This window comes from Rutilus rutilus, assembly GCF_951802725.1.
Source record: "Rutilus rutilus genome assembly, chromosome: 5".
Lineage (NCBI taxonomy): Eukaryota > Metazoa > Chordata > Actinopteri > Cypriniformes > Leuciscidae > Rutilus > Rutilus rutilus.
This window is the reverse complement of record NC_140213.1, coordinates 48,176,668-48,195,120: the sequence shown is the minus strand read 5'-3', so window position 1 is coordinate 48,195,120 and position 18,453 is coordinate 48,176,668. Positions and strand designations below refer to the sequence as shown.

At 36.8% G+C, this 18,453-nt stretch overlaps 1 protein-coding gene across 1 annotated transcript in view; it reads right to left on the bottom strand.

Moving 5' to 3' along the window:
• The window catches only part of LOC311290896 (xaa-Pro dipeptidase-like), an 80,016-nt gene extending 65,864 nt beyond the window's left edge, over window positions 1-14,152 (bottom strand). The window contains exons 1-4 of the mRNA XM_084409639.1: window positions 14,023-14,152; window positions 11,473-11,659; window positions 8,525-8,652; window positions 4,195-4,258 (exon numbers count right to left, since the gene is read on the bottom strand). Coding sequence (XP_084265765.1) covers window positions 4,195-4,258; window positions 8,525-8,652; window positions 11,473-11,659; window positions 14,023-14,039 — 396 coding nt within the window. The 5' untranslated portion in view covers window positions 14,040-14,152. The remainder of the gene's footprint in view (window positions 1-4,194; window positions 4,259-8,524; window positions 8,653-11,472; window positions 11,660-14,022) is intronic.
• Between the last annotated feature and the right edge of the window lie 4,301 nt (window positions 14,153-18,453).

Genomic DNA, 18,453 nt, shown 5'->3' with positions numbered 1-18,453 from the left:
TAGTTATATTATGAAGACATGTGCAGAGGGATTTGTAAATATATTATTCCTAGCCTGATTTATATAACATTTTATTCCCAAAAATTGCCTTTTTTTAAGGCTACTGACAGTATATTCTGATTTACAGGATAACAGAAGTAGATATCCATAAATCCCTCTGTAATTTTTCCCCATCTAATATGTGAACACAATGAAAAAATAATTTTTAACATGGCTTTATCCAATACTCAGATTTTGTTTTTTAAAAGATATGCAAATTAGCACATATTTAATTAGATATTGCCTAATTTGCATATTTAAACATTAAATTACAGAAATAAATTTTTTCCTCATTTTAATGTAGGTAATCAACTGGGAAAGTTTCATGGTGATATCTGCTAGTTAAAAATGTTACCCTATTCACCTGTAGTGTCTCGCCTTAAACTGAGCTGATTGAAATGCACTGAAGAACTGCCTTAGTTTGGCCAAAATTAGGCTTTTTAATAATTTGAACTGATAAAAAATATGTATGTCACTTTGAATAAAAGCATCTGTCAAATGCATTGATATGAGAGTAATTTTTTCGCCTTTTGGAAAGGCCTTGAAATGCTGTCTAGGAAGCTCACTTGATTCTTGACAAGCAAACAGAAATAGAAAAAAAACCCATCTATCAGGGCATTTTAAAACATAGCGAATTATTCATAATGCAAGCATGACTGCTTTACATGTGGAGAACTGACCCATGGCTAGAGGCGCCGATATCCCAGCTAACAACTTACAGTTACACTTAAACTGCTGCATCTTAGCATGCTGTGTGTGTGTTTGGGACGGTATCAGAGTCTGCAGGGATCTAACGTGCTATATGCTCTTATTTCATTTCATTTAATTTATTCTTCTTGCTGCCTTTAGGATTTTAAAATGTGAATTTTCTATAAAGGTTTCATTAGAGCAAATTGAAGCACACTGACCTCGCTCTCTCTTATACATACACACTATTGATGCACTATATCAACCAGGCTGATTAATCTGCCAATGTTCGGCCACTCCAGTATTATTGCACATCACACAGAAGTGTAGACAGTGCATTTGTTCTGTTACAGAATCTCAGTTAACCAGGATGGACCAGCTACATGATTATTCTGCTATTTTACATCAGTGAAAAATTTAGTGTGTGTGCGTGTGTGTGTCCTTTATATTATTTTTATATTATATTTTATGTATTATATGTTAATTATATATTGATTGTGTGTGTGAGTGTGAGTGAGTGTGAATGTGTGTGTGAGTGTGAATGTGTAAGAGTGTGTGTGTGTTTCTGAGAGAGTGTGTAATTGAGTGTGTGTGTGTGAGTATGTGTGTGAGGGTGTGAATGTGTGATTGAGTGTGAATGTGTGTGTGAGTTTGTGTGAGAGAGAGTGTGAGTGTGAATGTGTAAGAGTGAGTGAGTGTGTGTGTGTGTGTGTGTGTGTGTGTGTGTGTGTGTGTGTGTGTCTGTCTGAGAGTGTGTAATTGAGTGTGTGTGTGAGAGAGTGTGTGTGAGTATGTGTGTGAGTGTGTCAATGTGTGTTTGTGAGTGTGTGAATGAGTGTGTGTGTGTGCGCGAGAGTGTGTGAGTGTGTGTGTGAGTGTGTAAGTTAGGGCTGGGCGATATGGCTGAAAACTGTATCACGATATAAGTGTTTCATATCGGTCGATATCGATAATTATTGATATTTTTTATGACATATTTAAAATAAGGACCAGTCCAGGAGACAAATACATTACATTTAAAGATTTTTTATTTTAAACTTTCTGATTATAATCCCATCAGTTATAAAGGCAGAAATGTCAACACGACCATGGAAAACTCAAAAGTCTAAAATCACAATGAACACTTAACAATTATCTCTTAACATTAAGGTGCAAAATTAAAGAATACGTAAGAAATGCTTTATAAAGGGGTGGGCGATATGGCAAACATATAATATTAAGATTTTTTTCAGGAAAATCACGATTAATGATTTTATCACGATTCTTTTTTATGTTGGTTTTACTATTTTGTGGCTGTTTTTAAAATATGGACATTTGTTTGGCTGTAATGCTCAAAGCCTTAGGTAACAAAATGTCAAATAAAAAAGAATGGCAGACAGGGGCGAAGATAAAAAAGTTCTCATTATGTTCTTTGTTATTAAATATTAAGATCAAAGATACACATTACACGTACACACAACCTAATATACAGATTAAATAAACAGTGCTTTATGTTTTCAGCTACAGTAGGTGTATTTAACAGTAGCATTGAAGAAATTAATTAAATGAACAAATATGAAAATAAAACAAAACAGACTTCACTGTATAAATTATACATTGATACTTATTAAAGCTACTATTAAAGTTATCAGTCAAGAGCAGTGAATGATTTTCTCTTTGCATTTTGTTGTTTTATTAACATTAAAGGGATAGCTCTGTTTACTGTTTGGATAGCCACATTCTTCAAAATATTAATATTTGAAAATATAAGAAGGAAATTAATACAGGTTTGGAACAACATTAGAGTGCGTAAATAATGAGAGAATTTTTATTTTTGGGTGAACTATCCCTTTAAGGACAAGCGGCAGCGTGTTTACTATTACTATACTGTCTCTTTAAGAGCTGCGCGCGACGCGTCTAATATACACGCATTTGACAAGCAGATTTTCTCTCAATTTTCTCAAGTTTGCTTTCACTTTAGACATATCCGACTAGTTTATGTAAACTTTGTGTATTTAACAGTATTAGCACAATAAGACTCGAAATATAGTCCAGTATCCAGGCGCTGGTAGACAGAGTGCATGTGAGCTTCACATGTACGCGCTGAGAAACGCACACGTTAAAACAGCTCATAAGCACGCGAATAACAGAGAAACTGACGATGGTCTTGCATAATTTGCAGACGACATGGTCTGACTACGGTCAGACTTTAAGTCAGGCGAGCTGACTTTTCCTGTTTTATCAACAATCGCTGTATCACTACACGCCGGTTCTGTTACTGAAGAATCCAACACGAGACAACAATATTGCGCAACCATACTGACTGGCTGTTGCGTGTCACTCCCTACGTTGCAAGGTTACCAGAGAGTTGAGTGCCTTTGTTCATGCAACCAAATTTGCTTTCGCAACCTCTGGTTTCTTCCGACGAAGAAAAAAAAAAAAAAAAAATTATCGAACGTTTTATCGAACGCATTTTTTATTGATATTGATTACGTGTCTATCGCGATACATATCGTTATCGTTTTATCGCCCAGCCCTAGTGTAAGTATGTGTGTGAGTGAGTGTGCGAATGTGTGAGTGTGTGTGTTTGTGAGTGTGTGTGTGCGTGAGTGTAAGAGTGTGTGAGAGAGTGAGTGTGTGTGTGTGAGAGTGTGTGTGTGCGTGAGTGTGTGCGCGAGTGTAAGAGTGTGTGTGAGAGTGAGTGAGTGAGTGTGTGTGTGCGCGAGTGTGTGTGTGAGAGTGTAAGAGTGTGTGTGTGTGTCTGAGAGAGTGTGTAATTGAGTGTGTGTGTGTGTATGTGTGTGTGTGAGTATGTGTGTGAGTATGTGTGTTTGTGAGTATGTGTTTGTGAGTGTGTGAATGTGTGAGTGTGTGAATGAGTGAGTGTGTGTGCGCGAGTGTGTGTGCGCGAGTGTGTGTGCGCGAGTGTGGGAGTTAGTGTGTGTGAGTGAGTGAGTGAGTGAGTGAGTGAGCGAGCGAGTGAGTGAGTGAGTGTGTGTGTGTGTGTGAGTGAGTGAGTGAGTGAGTGAGTGAGTGTGTGTGTGTGTGAGTGTGAGTGAGTGAGTGAGTTAGTGAGTGAGTGTGTGAGTGTGTGTGTGTGTGTGAGAGTGAGTGTGTGTTTGTGTGAGTGAGTGAGTGTGTGAGTGAGTGAGTGAGTGAGTGAGTGAGTGAGTGTGTGTGTGAGTGAGTGAGTGAGTGTGAGAGTGTGTGAGTGAGTGAGTGAGTGAGTGAGTGAGTGTGTGTGTGTGTGTGTGAGAGTGTAAGAGTGTGTGTGTTCTTCAGTTCCATACAAACAAAACTCTAATTTTAAAGAAATAAGGCCACCGAAAACTACAAACAAAAGCGGCCCAGTAAGAAACCAGCTCAAGGCCACTTAAGGAACTTCGTTATCCGCATTATGTAAGAGAAATCTAACGAGCACAAACGAACGAGCACAAGAAATATTGAGCTGCATACTAATGCAATTATTTAAAGCCAAACACTACTCACGTCAGTGGTGTAATGCACCTCATCGACGGCGTATTTCTCCTTGAAGTGTTCACGCGGGTAGATCCTGTCGACACACACACACACACACACACACACACACACATACAGAAAGAGGTCTAATGAGAACATCCTGAGGAGTGACGCACTTTAGTTTGACGTGATCAAACACAACCTGTCCTCTCCTCATGTTTAGCTCGTTTAGGGCTGATTACTCTGATGTGATTTTAAAGCAGTGAAACTGATCCTCTGCATCTGAATGTTGAACAAAGCCTGAACCCAAATCCTGATTCTGCTAATGGTCTCGGCAGCGCTCGGATAATCAAGCAAATGGACTCTCGACGTCAAGTGTTTTAGGTTCTCGGACGGGAAGTGTTCATGCAAACACACTCCAACCTCATTTTCAAATTGCACATCAATAACTTTGAGAGCTTTAGTAATATAGAAACACGGCTATGAAGTTTGCAAACAAATTTGATTTTGCGCTTTGTTGACATGCTGCAGAAAACAGTGATATCTGGGTAATAGAGCACAGCACAAGCTTTCCAGAAGTAACGGTTAATAACCAAATAACCCATTCATTTTCTCTTTATATGCACTACAATTCAAAAGTTTGGGGTCGGTAAGATTTTTTTAATTATATTTTAATAATTGTATTAATCAAGAATGCATTAAATTGGTCAAGTGTGACAGTTAACACAATACATTTTTTAATTTCAATTAAATGCTGTTCTTTCGAACTTTCTATTCATCAAAGAATTCTGAAAAAATAAATGTAATTAAAATCTGAACTGGTTTCAACACTGATAATAATCATAAATGTTTCTTGAGCATCAAATCATCATATTAGAGTGATTTCTGAAGGATCATGTGACACTGAAGACTGGAGTAATGATGCTGAAAATCCAGCTTTGATCACAGGAATAAATTACACTTTAATATATACTCACATAGAAAACACTTATTTAAAATTAAAAAAATATTTCACAATTTTTACTGTATTTTTAATCATATAAATGCAACCTTGGCGAGCAGAAGAGACTTCTCAAAAACATTTTAATTAGGGCTGTGAAACGATTAATCGCATCCAAAATAAAAGTTTGTTTACACATAATATGCACTCACCTAAAGGATTATTAGGAACACCATACTAATAACTTAATTCTACGTGGCATTGATTCAACAAGGTGCTGAAAACATTCTTTAGAAATGTTGGCCCATATTGATAGGATAGCATCTTGCAGTTGATGGAGATTTGTGGGATGCACATCCAGGGCACGAAGCTCCCGTTCCACCACATCCCAAAGATGCTCTATTGGGTTGAGATCTGGTGACTGTGGGGGCCATTTTAGTACAGTGAACTCATTGTCATGTTCAAGAAACCAATTTGAAATGATTCGAGCTTTGTGACATGGTGCATTATCCTGCTGGAAGTAGCCATCAGAGGATGGGTACATGGTGGTCATAAAGGGATGGACATGGTCAGAAACAATGCTCAGGTAGGCCGTGGCATTTAAACGATGCCCAATTGGCACTAAGGGGCCTAAAGTGTGCCAAGAAAACATCCCCCACACCATTACACCACCACCACCAGCCTGCACAGTGGTAACAAGGCATGATTTCTGTTTACGCCAAATTCTGACTCTACCATCTGAATGTCTCAACAGAAATGGAGACTCATCAGACCAGGCAACATTTTTCCAGTCTTCAACTGTCCAGTTTTGGTGAGCTTGTGCAAATTGTAGCCTCTTTCTCCTATTTGTAGTGGAGATGAGTGGTACCCGGTGGGGTCTTCTGCTGTTGTAGCCCATCCGCCTCAAGGTTGTGCGTGTTGTGGCTTCACAAATGCTTTGCTGCATACCTCGGTTGTAACGAGTGGTTATTTCAGTCAAAGTTGCTCTTCTATCAGCTTGAATCAGTCGGCCCATTCTCCTCTGACCTCTAGCATCAACAAGGCATTTTCGCCCACAGGACTGCCGCATACTGGATGTTTTTCCCTTTTCACACCATTCTTTGTAAACCCTAGAAATGTTTCAGTTTCTGATGCAGAAAAGTTAGTTCATGCATTCATGACCTCGAGACTAGATTACTGTAATGCTTTATTAGCCGGTTGTCCTGCATCCTCAATAAACAAGCTACAGTTAGTCCAGAATGCCGCCGCTAGAGTTCTTACTAGATCAAGAAAATATGATCATATAACACAGATTTTATCATCACTGCATTGGTTACCTATAAAGTTCCGTATTAATTACAAGGTATTGCTACTGACTTATAAAGCCCTAAACGGCTTAGCTCCAGTCTATTTAACGGATCTTCTATCGCCCTATAATCCATCGCGCTCTTTAAGATCACTTAATTTAAGGCTTTTGGTCATACCTAGGATATCCAGATCCACCAAAGGAGGGAGAGCATTTTCACATTTAGCTCCAAAACTCTGGAATAGTCTTCCTGATAGTGTTCGTTGCTCAGACTCGCTCTCCCAGTTTGAAACTAGATTAAAGTCGCATCTCTTCAGCCAGGCATTCACATAATATTTTTAATCTTACAGTTCAAATTACAATCCGGCCTCTAGTTCATAAACGCCAGAGGAGAACTGGCCCCCGACTGAGCCTGGGTTCTCCCAAGGTTTTTTTTTCTCCATTGGGTCACCTGATGGAGTTTTAGGTCACCATTTGGTCACTTGATGGAGTTTTTCGGTTCCTTGCCACTGTTGCCTTTGGCTTGCTCAGTTGGGGATATTCTGGGGATATCTTATTTGATTTTATTACATTTAAAATCATTTTAAGCATTACAGTAAATGATGTAATCGAGGGATCTAAAACTACTGTCTATATCTGAATATATTCTATTAAACACCTTTTTGTTGTGAAACTTACAATCAGTGACTTTTTATTGTAATGGCTGATCTGATTACTGTAGTTCATTAATTCCCTCATTATGCAACAGTGTGCATTATCGTATAACGGTTCATCTGAGAGCTGGCTTGTTTGGTTTGAGGCTTATAACGCTTTACTAATGAATTTTTAAAATCCGTATGGAGAAAAAGAACGAGCGTGAATTAAGCAATCATTCCCGTCTGTAGCACAAACAGTGAAGGACGAGTGTCATGCCGAAGTGTAATATTAAAGGTCAGGGGTTTGAGCAAATCATTAACTCCAGTATGAGCACAAGTAATAGTGATGACACCAATTATGCCATTAATTATGCATTACGCTGTTAAATAAACATAAGTGCATTAACCCGATGTAATCGATCTCATTCGTAGGTTCACGTAAACATCGGCAGCCACGGGAATAACGCACATCATGACATCCAGAAACTCTGTAATACCGAGAAGAACAGCGGGAATTGAATGTCGGGTCACTGATCAAAAACAGAAGAACTGCTGACCCGAGCCCGTAGCAAACTCATCAGATGAACCGTGTGTATTAGATTAGGGCGGCTTATCCAGCATGAAAAGGAAGAGAGTTTACCGCAGAACCTTTGAAAGAAAGGTTTAAAAAGCGTCTCAAAGCTCGACAGCAAACTCCGACTGTCCGTCTCAAAGCCCATCTCTGCACTGGAGCTTCAATAGACCATCATAACCGCCAGGCTTTACGCGTCCTAGAAGCTTCTGAGCTCGATTTCATGCCTGTCTGTTTCCACATTATGAGGAGGACTGGGAGAGGACGCTTCTGTTAATATTACAATGCGATGCGGACAGGTTATTTATATATCAAAAGTGTGTATATAGATCAAAAACTGGTCAAAAGTTTGGATACATTTTTTTTTTTTTTAAATCTTCTGCTCACCAGCTGCATTTATTTGATAAAAAATATAGTTAAAAAACACACAAAAATTGAAATATTATTCAAATTTAAAAATAACTGTTGTCTATTGTTATATATTGTAAAATGAAATTTATTCCTGTGATCAAAGCTGAATTTCCAGCATCATTACTCCAGTCTTCAGTGTCACATGATCCTTCAGAAATCACTCTAATATGATGATTTGATGCTCAAGAAACATTTATGATTATTATCAATGTTGAAAACAGTTGTGCTGCTTCATATTTTTGTGGACAAATATATATATATATATACATATACATACACACACACACAGTATCTAACACACGTGCATGCAGGCATGCACGCACACACACATTATATATATATATATATATACATATATAATATATGTGTGTGTGTGTGTGTGTATTCAACAGCATGTCACCTATGTATTAAACTTCTGCTGACTCCGGAGAATTTCAAAGCCATCGTATCAGTGACATCAGTGAGCATGAAAATGACACATGCACATCAGAATTCCCTCATCTGAGAGAGTCACTCACTCGCCCATCCACGTGGCGTAGCTCTCCGGCAGCTTGGGAACAAACAGGAGGGATTTCTTGGAGTTGACGTCGATGGCGCCGTAGCAATCGGCCTCGGTCACACCGAAGGTCCAGTGGAAGAATGACTCCTGCAGAACAACACATGCGAGTCAGTGAGAGGTTTGAGAGCCTTTTCTAATTATACAGTATCGTTACTGTAACTACATCATTCTTCTAACTATACAGTGAGTGGTTCATTTCCATACACAAACATGTGCAACTGTGTTTCTATGGACTGTATTCCTGAAACGAGTATCCAGTGTTATTAATACAAATGGTTAATAATGCCACGGAGATATTGTTTGTGCATTTAGGCCTGAAACATCTGCAAACACTTAACTGTGCAAGCTTGATGCCATGCATTGCTGTGCTACCAAATCTGCCAGAATGCAATTCATAATGCAACATTAGTGCACACAAAGCATTTTTATCACAGTTGCAAGAGGAGCTACAGTGGACACTGACATAAGCGGACATTAATTGCATCTAACATAAAAGTTTGCGTTTATATAATATATGCGTGATAAATAATATGCATGATATAAAATGCCAGAGAACTAGTTTATGAAGCAAGTGATAAAATATTCCATATTAATTTTTTTGCTTTTTTGTGAGGGTGCAAGTATAAACTTTTGATTATTAATATGCATTTATTTATTTTTAATTGTTGCAAATCTCCACTGTTGTGCGACCGTGTTGCATGTCTTTGAATTGCATGTCAGTAAATGTGCCTTGTATCGCTGCAATTCGACATCCTTTGGGTTGTGGCCAATTTAATTCAAAGTCACACTCAATTCGTCCTCAATCTGAGCGATGCACGATCAGATAACCGAGTGTCTCGTCCACAGAGGATGATTCATTTGTGATTTTATTGTCTTGAGTGCATTTCAGAGTTCACGTCCCCCCTGTGCATGCGTTCTGCACGGATTGTGTAACGGAGCGATAAAATAAAACCACCGCAGGATAGGTGCAACTTCACACGCACTTAACCGTGCGCAATTAGACACGTGCCATGAATCTGATTAAGAAACGTGCAAGTTAACACTTCAAAAAGAAGCAGCAACACAAGACAAGCAAATTAATGGCTATGAATTATTAACAGGTAAAATACGATGAAAGCAGGAAGCCCTCAAGTAATAAACATCACAACAAAATCCATGAGATGCGGCACGCAGACTCTGCCAAACAACGCTGGATGTGGAGGCTTCTGTAGCTAATGAATGAGAAACACGCTCCTCATTATGTTCAATCAACTTATGTAAATGCAGTAAATTACGAGGCTCTATCAAACACCCAACCGCAGCGCAGAAATAAAAGGTCTGAACTCGCACGCCTCCTGCCAACACAAATTACCATTTAGCATAACATAAACGAGAGCCCCACTTACGGACAATTATAATGGGGAGACGAACACTCAATAATCATTTAGAAACAAAACTGTCGAGTCATCGAGATGTTTCAGCGCGCGATGCATGCGGTGTGTGTTTGCATGAACACGTGACGTCTATGATTGCTATCAGACGTCCACTGGCAGGACCAGGACAAGGATTGGCTGGTAAATGCTGTATTCTCTATTGGTGGACATTCAAAAGTCACATAAATCACATTAGTTTTGGCACTGAACATTTTAGGGCTCTTAAAACTGCATCTGATGCAAGTCTCCAGGCTGAAGGTGGAAGTGGAAACACAAGGTCTAATTTGTTTACATGCGTTAACTAACAATGAGCAACACATTTCTAACAGTATTTATTTATCTTTGTTAAAATTGGTTAATAATTTTTTTTTTTTATGTTAGCTAAGGTCCAATAAATAATATTAAATAACAGATTTTTACTTTTATAATCTTTTAGTTAGTTAGATCATGAATTTTGTGCCGATAATTGATTGTCACAAATAATTGCAATTAAAGATTTAATTATGTTTTGTTTTTGTCACATAAAGTGTAAGCTTTTTTTTTTTTTTTTTTACTTGGAATTGTATATAATAATAGAAAATTATAATAAATTAGGCCCATATGATTTACTTTAATGCTGTGAAAATAAATGTGTACACAATTAATATAATAAATGATAATATAATAATAAATGATAATATAATAAATGATAATATAATATAATATAATATAATATAATATAATATAATATAATATAATAACCTGATTAAACCCACAAGCCTGTATTTCATATGAAGGAAAACCTTTGATTATCTTTTTGTACTTTATAACCATGTGTTTTTTTTTATTTATTTCTATTCTTTACTCTCTGCCAGATTATGATTCTCCTGCTCCGCTCTTCCACACCGGAATAGGAGACACGATATTGTGCATTTGATGGCATTTCTTTAAGATGGCATTATCTGGATGGCAAAATGTGAAATTTAAACTGCACAATTATTGCAGTTATCTCGAATAATTGCAATTAGATTGAATAACCATGAGCAGAATCACAGAATCAACATTAATAAATGTTGAAATTACCATTTACTAGATTAATAACATTGTAGTCTTGAGTTTCTCCCTGGGAACGAACACGTCACAATATTCCTCATTTAAATAATTAATGCGCAGAATAAAGGGGCGGGGCCTGGTTGAGTTAGTTAATAGTGTGTTAAACTGGCGGTTATGGGAAGGGGGGGGGGACATTTCCCAAACACACTCGAAGCGCTCGACCAATCACAACACACTGCTCCAGCTGACCAATCAGAGCACAGTGTGCTTTTCAGAAGGAGGGGCTTCATAGAGACAGGAAGTAAACAGAGCGTTACTGACAGACTGGGAAGAGAGGAGCCGCAACAATGGAGAATATGAGGAAAATAATCAACATTCAAGCAGGAAAACCTGTTCTAGTAGACCCTGAGAACAACATCAAGACTTTATAAAAGTGCATAATAACTTAATGTGTGTGCAGCACCTGTCTGAAGATCACATCGGTGTCGGTGCAGTATCTCTGCTTCTGTTCTCCTCCTTGAAGAACTATAACAGATCCAGCCTGTAGATCCTTCTTAGCTTTCAGGCCTTTACACAAACGCTCTCGGTTTTCTGCAAACAGGGCGGCCGATACCCTCAGCGTATCCTTTCCCAGCCAATACACCGCCTTCCTGAAACAGACATCACAGACACATTCACGTTACTCACACTGCAAATCACACTGTGACGAGAGTCTTTTCAGTCTGCTTATTCAGTTTACACCCACAGATGGTATAAATTGTTGATTATATCTTGATGAAAAAACCTGCTGAGATGAAATTAATAGCTTTGTGACTGTAACACAGCTGTTGCGCAAGAGCTGGATTTGATCCCATGATAACAGGGAAGAATGTTTTCTGCTGATGTCTGCCAGAAACACTGAAAAACACTGACCGCAGGCCAAACTTAAAGGGATATTCACATGTGATCTGCTGTTTTTGCCGTCAAATATATGCCTTAAAGAAGTTTTGAACACCGTAATGCTGCTTTTCTCCTAGTTTATAGTAAATACGTCTGTGTGAAGATACAAGAAAGAATAAAAAAGCTGCAAAGTTTCATAACAGCAGTGCTATATTCTGTTCCTCAATCAAAACCAAGTCATTATTCTCTGACGATACTTTTACCTCCGTCATTCTTGATGTTCAGATTAAAAATTATGCCTTGACATCTCACACCAGGTTTGATATTGTTTATACTCACATATGCAGAATGGAGAATTGATTTTGAGAGCTGCATGATTTTCAATATGAAAAAGACCTATACTTTAGTATGTTTCTCACAATAAACAATCAAAGAAAATAACCAGAACTAGGTCACTATGAAGAGCTGTAGAAAATTATTTAGCATTAAACAGAAAGAAAATAATAATAATAAATACATATCTGGTTAATAAATAATGAATTCTTCTTTCAGCCGAACACAATCAGAGTTATATTAAAAAATATCCTGTCTCTTCCTAGCTTTATAATGGGAGTGAATGGAGCTTGAGATTTTAAAAGTGCATCCATTCATCATAACAGTAATCCATACGACTGCAGGGGTTAATAAAGGCCTTCTGAAGCGAAACCATATCTAAGAAGAAAAATATCTATATTTATAACTTTATAAACTATAATCACTGGCTTCCGGTAACGGATAGATGTGCTTTTTTGGGCTTCAAAATCTCAGGTATTTCACTCCCATTATAAAGCTAGGAAGAGCCAGGATATTTTTTAATATAACTCTGTTTGTGTTTGGCTGAAAGCAAGTCTTGTACACATAGGATGGCTGAAGAGTGAGTAAATTATCAGATCATTTTCATTTTAGGACGAACTAACCCTTAATATCCATTCAACCATCCATATCAGAAACAGATTATGCTTTTGATTAGACCCTGGCTGAGATGTAACTTTCTCATATCTAACATTAAAATCGTGCTTACACTGGACTAAAAGCGATGTTTTATCACTGATGGAGTGTGTAAAGATTAACAGTGATCAGGGGCGTCTGTACAGTGTGTGGTCAAAGGTCACAGCTCACATTCATGTCACCGCACATTAAACGCTCACTCCTCTTAAATCATCCTGATAAAAAGAGTCCAATGTCAGGGATAATGCACAGTCAGCCGGTCATTATCGCAAAATAACCCCCAGCAAGTGATCAGTAGGTGAAGCGGAAAGGCCTGGGTTTATTTTATGATAATAACAGGAACATTACTCTGCTTATTACAGGGATATATAAAAAATATATAAAACTAGATGGACATTAACTATATTATTTGAGTTGAAAGTACAAAAATAAATCTATTAAACATATAAAATGGTCTAACAACATACAACATGTACATAATAATAATACTACTATGCAAATTTGATCTAAATTCCGTGCACTAAAACCACAATCAGTTATTTTTGCATTTTGCATATTTGTGTCAAAAGCAGTCCATTATAAAATATACTTAATATACAACTATTTTAAACGACGTTTTATTGACATTTTGACAGACTACTGAAATATGTGTAACGTTACTTAGTACAAATACACAGCACAGGATAATTTAAATGAACTGCAAAAAGCGATTAAAAGTGTTAAACTTATAAGGAAACGATGACCAGTCATATCACCTCCTGAAATATACATTTGGATATATTTAACCTAAAACTTTGGAGATAAAACAAAGTTTAGACATAATTGGTCAACATTCACCTGGCTAGCTGCTAACATCGCCAATGTACCATGGTATTACTACAGTACATTTTTGTAAGGGAACGTACACTACATAAAATAAAGTAGTAGCCAGAGTTTATTTGCAAACATAGAAACAAAAACTGTAACGCCAATTAAAGAAGACAAACGTCTGCAAAACATCTGCCAGAAACCTTAAACACAGCGCTTCTACATGTAAACACCGAGCTCCGCGCATGCGCAGGAGCAAACGCCTCTGCATGCGTATACTGTTGAGTGATTATGAATAAAACAAATATCCCAGAGTTAAAATAAAACACAAGAAACTCACTGCTGTGATGATGCCATGCTTCTGTTGCTCAGCTGAGAGATTCAGTCATGTGATCAAGAGCAGCTGATCACTCCGTGCGCGTGCACACCACGCACTCGATCACATGACCGCGCTTTTTCCGCGTGTGTGAGTGAGACCAAACCCACTAGAGAAGTTACTGCAGAGATTTTATCCAGCAAACACATTGAACCTTGAACATAGAGATATAGTGCAATGTAATTTAGCATATTTGATAAAAACGGAGGATAACTGTGAGCCACGTGGCTCTCTTCAAGTGTAAGTAGCCTATCAAACAAACACCTTATTTAACAACACCTCTGACACAAGATGTTGAATTGGGATTTGAATTAGACTGACAGACAGAAGAATTGGACGAATTCAAAGAAACTGGAATTTTATTTGGCCAAAACAAAACTTAAATAGCCTAACATCATTGATTTGGGCTAATCTAGCTTGTGTATTCCCCTAATATGCAAAATGCATATTTTTTGTCATCCAATTAGACATTTCTTTACGGTTCAGTACAGTCAAACTAATGTTAATGTTATGATACAGCACCACAAAATGTCAGTTACATTATTTTCAAGATAATATAGTCAACACATTAACATTTTATGATGTCAAAATATGTAGAGTAGAGTAGATTCTGGAATTAGGTTTTATTCCAATGTAATGTTTTAAGTTAATTTATTAATTATAACAGGAATTGATTTAATATAACCTTCTATAGGCTTCATATTTATGAGTTATATTGAAAAATGAAAATGCATTTACACAACAGCTACATTTACAGTCAACTGCACAATTCGTCAGTCAACTTTATTCTGTCAAAATAATGCTGGTTTAATGTAATAAAGGATACAGCAACAAGAATATAGCAGATAATGATAAAAAGACTCTGAGGGGAGAACTTGACCTACAAAACCTGCACATCCCAGTCACAAATATATAGTTTTATACTACAAAGAACATAGAAAGTAAGTTCAAATTCAAATGTAGTTCTTTATGCGAGTTCAGATGCAGCATCAGATGACCTTTGAGATGACCTTTCGCATCATCCTCTCTCTGTTGATGTCATATTCAGCCTTCTCGGTTGTCTTTTGTTGGGAGTAAAGCATTCAATAAACCATAACACAAAGGAGTGAGCAGAGCAAAACCATCTGTTAAAATGAGTTTTTCATCTTTCATCGGTTCATAATTCCTCTGAATTCCTTCAAACCCGAGAGAGGTATTTTCTGCGACACAATTACAAGTTTCTCTCCTCAAGGAAATTAAAAGACAACTTGAAGATGGCACAGTACAATCTATCGCTGTATTATCCCTCTTTTTATCATTTAATCCTTTCAGGATGCGTCCCTTTACGTCAGGGTTAGATTTGTGGATCTTATCATCAGCTTTTCTCCAGGCCCAAACTCTAAAATAATAATATAACAACAGCAGAAAAAAAACACATGATTGTGTTTGTCTCACATTCCCTAAAGATGTTGCATTACCAGTCTAATAAAAGTCTGTGAGAAACGGATAGATGCATTTAAGCAAAAATCTCATCCTGCTGTCCTTTGTCTAATGTTTCTCATGACAGAAAACCAACCGCATGATTCCATCAGGGATGAGTTTGCATTCAGTTTCCTCGATATGCTGCTGGTAAGCACTTTTTTTCTGGTGGTTTTTAAGGAGTCCTGTGGCTTTGATGTTGTAATTGCATCCACATAATCTGGCTGATTAGCTTTTTCCTGTGTCTCCATCCAATCGGAGCATCTTTCTCAAGGTCTGTCTGTACATAATGAAGCCACTGTCCTTCACGGCCCTGTTTTACATGCAGATACACATGCTGTTTTATGCTGTCATTTTTCTCTGCCTTATTCTGCTTTTAGTCGACATGAAATCAGTATGAATCCTGTTTACTCTCTAAATATATCCTCAAAGTAAAGGCCAATCGTTTTTTGTTTGTTTGTTCTGCTTTTATTTTTCAGAATTTGGATGGACCGTTTTGATTTAGTTTTCTAATAGGGTTCTATTTAAATCAGTCAATATCAGTGTTATTTCAGTATCGATGAGATACTATAATAGTTTTTAATATTTTTAAATCAATTTTTATTTTTATATTTATATTTTCTGTTTTCATTTTAAGTTTTGTTAAAGTTTGAGTAATTGTGATTTTAGTAATATGTTTAAAAATATGTCTGTTGTTTTTATTCATTTTTATTTAATTTTAGTTATTTTAGTACATCAAATTAAACAAAATTAAAATGAGAAATGTTGCCTATCTTATAAAATAAGTTTTTCTATTTAATTTATTTTATCTCAGGTAGCGTTAATTTTTTTTCTCAAGTAATAAAAATGTTTTTAGTTACAGTTTTAGTTAACTATAATAACCCTAGTATGTATGTATATATATATATATATATATATATATATATCTATTTAAAAAAAAAACATAATAATAATAAAAAAAAAAAATAATTATATATATATATATATATATATATATATTAGGGCTGTGAAAAGATTAATCGCGATTAATTGCATCCAAAATATGACATAATATATGTGTGTACTGTGTATAATTATTTTGTATACATAAATACATACACTTGCACGTATATATTTAAGAAAAATGTTATTTATATATAAAATATTTATATATAATATAAATATATACAGTAAATATATACAGTACATATACAGTATATACATGCACATATTTCTTAAATACATGCATGTGTGTGTATTAATATATACAAAATAATTATACAGTATACACATATATTATGTAAACACAAACTTTTATTTTGGATGCGATTATTCGTGATTAATCTTTTCATAGCCCTAATTATTATTATTATGTATTTATTTTTTTAAATAGACCCTTATTCGATTTTCATCCACATTCTGAAAAATAAGAATTTAGGGGGAAAAACAACGATTGCCGTTTTTTTTGAGGACAGTAAAATTACTCCACTATCAGCTTTTTAGTGATCAGTATGAGCCCTTGAAAAGCACAGATCGGTTAACCACTAGTATTCGGTCTGACTGGGATTATATACAACCCCAAACCAGGTCCACCTCAAACCCTGCAGTGCATTAGGGATCGTCCAGCATCTGAACTCTGAGTGTGAGTGCATGAGCTCACGACAGAATGCTTTTATCATCTCTCCACATGGGTCTGTTCTGGACGCCAGCTGCACTTTCATCATCATAAAGCTCCTTCTCTGCATCTCTTAAGGTCATCGGCACCTGCAGAGCGCTACTGGAACAGAGGGATTCATGACGCATTCAGGTATAGCACTATCACTGTTTGTGCAATATGCAAAATGTTTTTCTGTACAGTTCGTTCCCTGGTTTCACAGACGAGGCTTGAGTCTAGTCTCTGACTAAAATGCATGTTCGAGCTGTTTCAACTTAAAGCAACTTGCACTGACATATCTTAAAGTCCCCCTGTGGTGTAAATCCAGCTTTTAATGTTGTTTATGTGTCTATGTGGTGTTTTTAATATGCTTTAAGACTAACCATGTGTAAATTCATATAAGTCGACACCATTGCTGAGTATTTCCTCCTTAAAACTGCAGTGAACCAAAGACAGTCTCAAAAACACGCTTTGAAATCGCTGGTGTTTCTGACGTCACAAACTACCTTGTAACCAATCAGATCAACGTGTGATCGCCAACCAGTGGATCTCTGAGCTGAGTGAGTGAGTGAAGGCGGGGCTCATTTGCATATTCATAGAACCACGTATACTAAATGAGGCAAGGGTGTCGAGTTACATTCAAGATTTTTAAGTCATGAAGAATGGAAAAAACATTTAAATATGTCATTTTGAGTTTTTATGGATAAAATTATTGACTACAGGGGGACTTTCAAACTGTTTTGTCTGAAGATGCCCACCAGTAATGTTTTCTTTCTAAGGCACACTTATTAAAGCTACTTAATTGAACTAAGCCCTAATCCTGGCCTAATCCATTTTTCATGTTATTTAAAATGTTTCTAGTGATAAAGTATTTGTGTTAATTCTTACAATTCAATTAAAATTAAAAGAACCCCCTCAAAGGTTCTACATATGAAGCACCGGACGGAATCCTTGAAGGTTCTATATAGAACCCTTTCTTCTAAAAGTGATGCAACCACATAGCAACACCCTGGCAACCATCAACAACCAAAGTGTAAACATGTGATCAGCACTACAGTGACGTCCAGCAGTAAATGTGAACGTGCTGTTTGACGGATGTCTTCACGCTGGAAACTGCTGGAGAAAACTAGAACAGCGTTCACTGTGTTTCTTCTCTCGACACGCACACACACACACACACTCATGTGGGAGAGAAGACTGTCTGGTTCAGTGTTGCTCACGAGGGCTTGCTGGCTTTGATTTCGAGTCTCAAGGACTCCTTTGATATGAAAGCATCTCCAGCAGCGTAAGAGTCCCCGTCTCCT